Source organism: Pseudochaenichthys georgianus, chromosome 10 (assembly GCF_902827115.2).
Source record: "Pseudochaenichthys georgianus chromosome 10, fPseGeo1.2, whole genome shotgun sequence".
Classification (NCBI taxonomy): Eukaryota; Metazoa; Chordata; class Actinopteri; order Perciformes; family Channichthyidae; genus Pseudochaenichthys; species Pseudochaenichthys georgianus.
The window spans coordinates 25,207,399-25,215,415 of record NC_047512.1 but is presented as its reverse complement, the minus strand read 5'-3'; the positions used below and the strand labels follow the sequence as shown (position 1 = coordinate 25,215,415).

The following is an 8,017-nucleotide window of genomic DNA, read 5'->3' as shown; positions in this document are numbered from 1 at the left end:
TGAAAGGACAATTCAGAATAGAGCAGGTTTGGCAGCTACCAGACTGCAGATCTGAGAAATACGGTTAGAAAATCGTTGGACACACAAAAGAGGAATTCCAATCAAAAGCCTTTCAGTTTCGTCTTTACTACACCATCACGTTTCCTGCATGTTGCATCCTCTGAAAAACAGGATATGCCCTACCTTTGAGGAAAGTTCCATCATGTCAAAACACACTTTTTGTTGTTACCATGCTGAACAGCTGTGGCCTCAATCAGTCATCCTCACCTTTCTCAAAGTGGAGCAGACAAAACAGGAGGAGAAGGTTACTTTATACCACCCCTGTGTATTTTCCCATTCTTTAAGAAATCTTATTTTCCCTTTTGGCACCTTTCTATTCCCAGGTTTCCTTTACAGTCACATTTTAAGATCATTTGCTCTCACTACTACACCCCACTCTCCACAAACCGGCGCCAACTCTTGTCGGGGCAGGAGGGTTGTATAGTTGGCCACAGTTCAACACAGTGGACTTTCTGAACAAAGTGTCTTTTAATGAGACATAAACAGACAAGGGACAGTATCTTAAATGTCCAGCCTTCCTTCCTTTGACTGCTACGGCTGACATGATGTCAGTCCAACTGTAATATATCACCAGGGCCGCTGGCTCAGGTGACGGGTCGTATCAACATGCTGTCGGTCTGGATCTTTAAGGAGAAAACAATGACAATTCAATAAACTGCTGGTCCATTACATCTCCGTTTCCATGAGGGCAAAACTTTTCCTTGGCTGTCGTCGTTCTGAAAGTGTGATTACAACTAGCTGTGCAGCAAAATACTTCAAAGATTGTTGACTGTTGTTTCTCATTCAGCCTCATCCTCAACTCAAATCTGGCTGTTCTCATAAATAATTTTGCATACTTCAGCGGGATTATGCAGCTGACGCCACTCAATTTAAAAGTGAAAAGTGAAAAATCACATTTTACAACCACAACATTCACCCTGCCTCTGCGGTTTCTCTAAGCAGTGTGGATTTGACAACAGGGAGGAGACACCTGTGAGTGGATGAGACTTGTGGAGTGATTTGACAGCGCACTGTAAACACAACCATGTTGGAAAAATAACAGCAAAGAAACTGTTAAGGCGCTCTTTCACAGGGAAATCAAATAAAGAAAAACAATTTCCTTCCTGAAGTTCAAAGCTTGGATTTGTGGTATTAAGTTACAGCAGAGTCAAAGCCCCCCAGACATAATATATGAAAGCTCAAAGTGTAGATGAGCATTGTTTCTCCCAGCACCACTGACGCACTTCCTCCTTAAAGCTGGCTTCACATTGTGTCTGAGCTACATTTGTGGGTTTCCTGAGTTGGAGGCAGAAGTGAAACTCAAAGCATAATGAGAACAGACATACAGGAAGCATAGGTACAAACCAAGGAGAATGGGTGAAGGGCCCCAGAGACATGTGGCGCGACAGTACCAACAGTCAATTTCAGGGATAGTGAAGTGTAGGAACACTGAATACAATTTAATGTCAGTACTGTCAGAAGTATTCTTCAGAAAAGTGAAAAGCTTTCAACGTTGTGTGTGTTTACGATCAGATGTGGCCAGCAAGGTCAGCTTTGTCTCTGCCCTCAATATGGGACAACATTTACAGTAAATGTAGTTTCATACAATGTGACAACAAAGAAAAAGAAAATCTATACGCATTCAATGAAAATGTAACTTTATTTATATAAATCTGTACAACCATTTATATATATCTAAAAAATAAAGGAATATTAACAAGAACTATACACTGGAAATGTCTGCACATACATAACTTTTGATGGCCTATTACACACAGATCTGGACCTCTTGGACTTTAATTAATTTAAAACTAAAGTGCCATCTGTAATTTGGATCAGCTTCCTTATACAATAAATAACACATTAGGGCCGTTGTACTTATTGGAAATATACATTTTGCAATAGCATGCTTCCTATGCTCTGGGAGCGTTTTCTCATACCTCCAGAGGGTTTAGGGTTGGTCTAGTTTCAGGAATTTGTCGTATATCTCTGATCTGAAGCTGTGGGAGCATCGTCTTTCCAGCTTGACGAGGCGTCGCCAAAAGTCTGCATTTTGGAATGGAGTGCCCTTCTAATTTCTGATGTTAACCTTTTCCCCTGGTGAAGCATGTGTTCCCTCAGATCTGCTCTGGTGTAGATATGCGGTAGCCAGCCAAGTCGCCCACGGCCTGTTTCTCCCCATCTTCGTGTCTCTCTTTCTTTCTCAGTTCACATCTCTGCAAAAGAGAGGGGAAGAAAAATAAACTACAAAAGCCAGAATAAAATAAAAAGGCACCACACAGGAATATTAACACACATACAAACATGCACTGACTAATAGCTGAGCCTTGTAAGGATACAGGGGGAGTTAGGATACATTGGTAACATTAATTCTCTCAGCGTCAAAACAACTGATAGCAGCGGATGTATGTTGTTCTTTGTGGGTTGTGTGTGTGTACGTGCACAAAGCCATGTGTTCACAGGCCTCTGAAACAGCACTGCTTTAGTGCTGATAGCAGGATGTTCATGTAGTCAAGTACACTATTATCACTAAAGGTCGTGCAGATAGTCCACCTGAGTCCCCAGACATGGCATTTACACACAAGAGGTGCTCCAAGATAAACAGGATGGGGGGTAGTACAGGGTATAAACATGGTGGCTACTACTACGCACTCTGTCAATGTGTAACAAATCATGCACTCCAATCCGGGTCTCTGCCCCTATTACACCCAGCAGCCTGCAGCTTGTCAGCTTAAGGGCAAATGGAATAAAGAAAGGGCCAAGTAATATGGGGGTTAATTCTCTTAAATACACACCTGCAAGTTCTCGGTCCAACATGTCGATAAAACTCTCAAGTTCCCTTGTGTCTCCCAGCTTGGCTGCAGAAAGAGGACAGCGAGAAAAGGAATTGTAGTAACTGGCGTAAAGCAATGGAGCATTTCTGTGGGGAAATGCGGCTCAGTTGGGGGGTATTTTCCCTTGGACCAGAATCTGAAAACTAATCTCAGAGTTACATATGAACCAAAGCTCATCTTTTTTTCTTAGAACTGAGATAATGCTGCTTTTAAGTAAATCCCAGACACCTTGATGGATCCCACAAGGATCTATGTAAAATCATGCAAATATCTTTGAGGTTATCTGCATAAACCCTGACATTTGTGAATGACAATGTCTTGTTTTAGTCCATATAGATGTAAGAGTTGCATCTACATGTCACAGAATGCAACAATTCTCATTCATGTATACACCTAAGTGAATCCTAGATACACAACAGCACAAATAACCCCTGCAGGAGGCTTGGAGAGGGGGGGGGGGGGGTGCTGAGATGTTACAGTCGCAGCGGCAGGGGGCTTTGTTGTGTAAAAACAAAAGAGCTCCTAGCCTGAAGTAGAGGGTTTTTGTGTGGATGCGATAGTGATCAGAGTAAAAGTGATAGTGATCACTGTAAGAAGGAGGGCTATCTGGATGGAGATGGGCTGATGGGAGTTAGTACCTTTCGGTGCCAGCGTTATGCCTGCTGTGTGAAGCTCCTCCTCGCTGGCGTTCAAACTGTTTCCCAAGGAAGCTTCGCTGCCTGGGGGGAGAGGGAGGCGAGAAGGGGGTGAGCGGAAATAATAAACAGGAGACAAGCACTAAGGCCAGCCCATGCAAATGATCAAACAATAACAAACCATTTTAAAGCAGATAATGAAATAAGATGGAGCAAATTGAAGGTATTCACTGTCGGCTTTTAAAACATTAGGGGGGCAAAATACTTTCAATAATGATAACGCAAGGGAGCAGAGGAACACACAATCTTCTTTTATCTCATAACCCTCGACAAATGCACAACAGCAGCAACAAAAACAAAAAACAGATTACAGAAGATGGGTTATTCATAATTGCAGTTCCTTCTGGTACCCAGCTATTGTCATGATCAAAACAGCCCCTTTAGAAGTGTGCATACAAGGATGTGTCCCCTTGTAATACTAATATCATGCAAATTAAAAGAGTCAAGCTGCAGTTGTTTTGGCTGATAAAGGGGCTCAACCGGCACCCATGGGGATAACCTCACTCACAACAAAATGATGCACTAAATAATGTCCTTCTTCATCCTTTGTACAATAAGCAAACATTATCTTATTAACTGCCACATTGTTCTAGTGCGATGGTTGTGTCACTCACTGTAATCCGAGTCCTCCACTCCGCTGTCGTCTCCCAGCCCCGTGCGACTTTTGGCCTCCTGCAAGACGTGCTGGTAAGGATGCGGTTTGCTCAGAGAGGGGGCCTTCAGCTCCTCCACCACATCCTGGAACTCCTGCAGCAACCCATCCAGCTCCAGATCCAAGTCTGTGGAAAATGTGACAAAGATTGGAAAGAAACCATTTTATTCCACTAAAGGAAAATATTAACATTGCTAGTTTTTTAAGAAAGCTCAAATAAAAGTAGAAAAGTTCTTATAATAATGAGATTGAAGCATATTTGGAACATTTTTGAAATAAAACAAAAAAGTACATATCTTAGACTTTGTGATAGAACTTTCAACACAAAGATATTTTGGGTGACTCTGAAATATAATAAAAGCTAAAAGCCAAAACCTGCAGTACAACTTTATGTCAGTGGGTTTTATCAGGTCACTTGACGAGTGGAGTGAAAATAAAATTAACAGCCCATAAAGGCATATAAAACATCGAATAGCCTGTAAAACACCTGGTCTGCTTACTGTGATACATAAATAATAAATGTTTATCTTAAATCTAAGCAACACTTTTGACCAATTCTTGAATAAATTCCTAGTCATTAAAGAACGGATGACCACAACTCAGTTTACCCACCATTTTATGAATATGATAACACTTTAACAGTCCCTATATGCAATATAAAATAGTGTTTTAAAGATATACAATGAAAAGTATAAGCAGATAGACACATTTAAATATGTATTAGAATTAATGCTGTCAAAATTATCGCGTTAACGGCGGTAATTAATTTTTTGAATTAATTGCGTTAAAAATATTTAACGCATTTAACGCATGTGCAGAATGGCCCGCCCCATACATCCCTCCAGTGGCAGCGCCAGGGTATGGCTGGGGTAGGCTACACCCATACCAATAAATGGCTTAGCCCCACCATGAAAAATTATGTTAAAGTAAGCAAAATAAAGTCCGCCAACTCGCGCCGAGTAAATTGCACAGACAGCAGTTAGTAAGATTGATTTCAGCAGCCACTTGTCTGGAAATACCGAAGACCAGAAACGGTTTAGAAAACGTTTGTCACGTAGTGATCGTCTTCTCAATAGAACATCTTTGATAATGTTTTCTGGCCAATCAGAATCAAGATAACGGCGTGGTGTTGTTGCAGGAAGTCCCGACGGAGAATACTTTTGCTGTACTACAGGGGTGCACATAACTGGTACAGGTACACAGGTTATGTGCGTAATCTGAAATGCGTAATCTGAAATGCGTACCGTCACAAAGCGCATTTGCGTACCGACGTACTTGTGAAGCTTTTCCAGAAGGCGGTTAGATCACCGGACGACAGAGTCGGTCTCCGTGTGCACAGACAGGGCCGCTGTTAACGTCGGTCTGTACAACGGAATTGTGCCCAAACTACGCCAACCGGCTGCGGAGGGCGACTCCCCCCCCTTCACTGGAGAACTGCGCTAAAACAGCTGATCACAACGTTCACACTCTGTGGTCACGAAGTACTCCACTAGCGCCCCCCCCCCCCCCGTCGACTTTCCTGAAGTACTCCCCCGTTGATAGAAATCAACACGTAATGAATTAAGACCCCACGGTTTGATGATTGATAGGTGTGTGGTCTGTCTTTCATTTTGACACACAGAAAAATGTTATAAATGTTAAATGGATATCCGCCTTCTTTCATTTATCTTTCCATTCCCACAACAATATACATAAAGAAATGGCATATTTTAGACATAGTTCGAATGGTGATTAATCATGATTAATTATTTTTTAAGCTGTGATTAATTTGATTAAACATTTTAATCGTTTGACAGCCCTAATTAGAATACAACTTTTCAAATGTGTAAATATATGCAAATGGTCCCAAAAACATAACAGGCTATCTGATTTACATAACTGCCTTCTCACTCAGTGTAACTTTGATTTCTCATGTAACAGGATTAAGTAATGTGTAGAGGTGAAATCAGTTAGTTACAGGCCTATGATCACCATCACTGTGTCATCATTTAAAACTAATGGCTCATACACTCACCTGTGTTAATGTCTGAGGTCATGTTGGAGCAGAGAAACTAAACACCACCACGCTGATGCTGCTGCTGCTGCTGCTTCTGGGCGACTGGGTTCACAATGATTTCAAGCTTACCAGCAGGACTGAAGTTTTATTATAAAGCCCTCCCAACACACACCCACACACACACACACACACACACACACACACACACACACACACGCTGAGCTAGCGGGACGACACCAGCCAATCATGTCGCAGAAGAACCTCAGAGGTTTACTGTAACTGGAAAAAAAAGTAAGCGGAAAGTTGAGAAGGAACCCCATACGCAAATGAGACGCACGGAAATAAGCCATTACGTAACTCAGGTTGCGGTTTTCATGATTTAAAATAAAGAAAATGTGTTTAGACTTTAAAGAACATGAACTCGAATACTGTTGATAATAATACATGTATCGTGTTTTGCCAGAAGGAAGTTTTATACATTCGGAGTCATACAATTAAATTAAGCTTTATTGAAAAATAAAAAACCGGCGATGATGATCACTCTAAGAACTTTGTAAGGGTCCTGTCACCTCGTATCACATTCAAATTAATGTATAGAAAACGGGATATTTACTTACATATAGTCTTGATTTTATGAATGTAGGCTATACCTTTACAGTCTATGATTCATACACATTCCCTGACTCTGGGCAGACTTGAATAAGTGGCACTTAAGTTGAAGTATGTGTATGTGTGTGTAAAACAAAAGTCTGAAATATTATAATTGTATTTATTTATTTACAGTTACTTTAAAGCTAAACATGTACACTTTACAAAACATGTACAGTTTTGTTAGCGCATGGTGGAAAGGGGCAGCTATGGAGAAGATTATTATATAATTTTGCTGATAGTGACATCGATAGAAGCCTTTCACGAGAAATGTCTGGACAACTGTAATATTCATTATCCTTCACTCAAAGTAAAAGTTATTTCATGATTTAAAATACTCAATCGCAGAAATTAAGGCTTATACTTAATTCATCAAAAGTGGTCGCTATAGCCCCTTTAAAAGTAACATTATGTGTATTCTGGTGTGTAGCATTTTATATTGCAGCTAATCCTGGTTGCTTTAAATATTGGTGGGAAATTCATCATGTTTTAAGTTTTAAATCTAAACCTACAAATAACTTGAGCTTTTGGACACATTTAGTTCAACAACATGTACGATATTACTCTCTGAAATGTACTTTGTACTACATTATGCATTTCCTACTGCAGATGTTCACCTAAAGAAGAAAGTCGTTAATTTAATGTTTGTAATTCAATTTCATTGAAGCACATCTCTAAATGAACAGGATAAACCTAATGAAAGAAGATAAGGTATGGCAGAATTGCTTGTAAACAGATGTGCAAGCTCAGTCATTGTATACCCCAGGCCCAGGCTATACTACACTGAACAAAAATATAAATGCAACACTTTTGTTTTTGCTCCCATTTTTCATGAGATGAACTCAAAGATCTAAAACATTTTCTATATACACAAAATAACCATTTCTCTCAAATATTGTTCACAAATCTGAAAAAATCTGTGATAGTGAGCACTTCTCCTTTGCCGAGATAATCCATCCCACCTCACAGGTGTGGCATATCAAGATGCTGATTAGACAGCATGATTATTGCACAGGTGTGCCTTAGGCTGGCCACAATAAAAGGCCACTCTGAAACGTGCAATTTTGCTTTATTGGGGGGGTCTGGGGGGGTCCGAAAACCAGTCAGTATCTGGTGTGACCACCATTTGCCTCACGCAGTGCAACATCTCCTT

General features: G+C 40.6%; 1 protein-coding gene across 2 annotated transcripts; it reads right to left on the bottom strand.

Annotated features, from left to right (window-relative positions):
• Positions 1-1,680: 1,680 nt before the first annotated feature.
• On the bottom strand, positions 1,681-6,345 carry LOC117453318 (regulator of cell cycle RGCC). 2 transcript variants are annotated; one of them, XM_034092129.2, is made up of 5 exons: positions 6,235-6,345; positions 4,183-4,347; positions 3,512-3,592; positions 2,835-2,897; positions 1,681-2,255 (listed from the first exon to the last, which is right to left on the bottom strand). In XM_034092129.2, exons 1-5 carry the CDS (start codon positions 6,254-6,256, stop codon positions 2,248-2,250), a joined length of 339 nt encoding a protein of 112 aa, XP_033948020.1. In that variant the 5' UTR covers positions 6,257-6,345; the 3' UTR covers positions 1,681-2,247. The 2 variants fall into 2 exon arrangements, with proteins under 2 accessions (XP_033948020.1, XP_033948021.1); XM_034092130.2 differs by lacking the exon at positions 2,835-2,897.
• Positions 6,346-8,017: the final 1,672 nt, after the last annotated feature.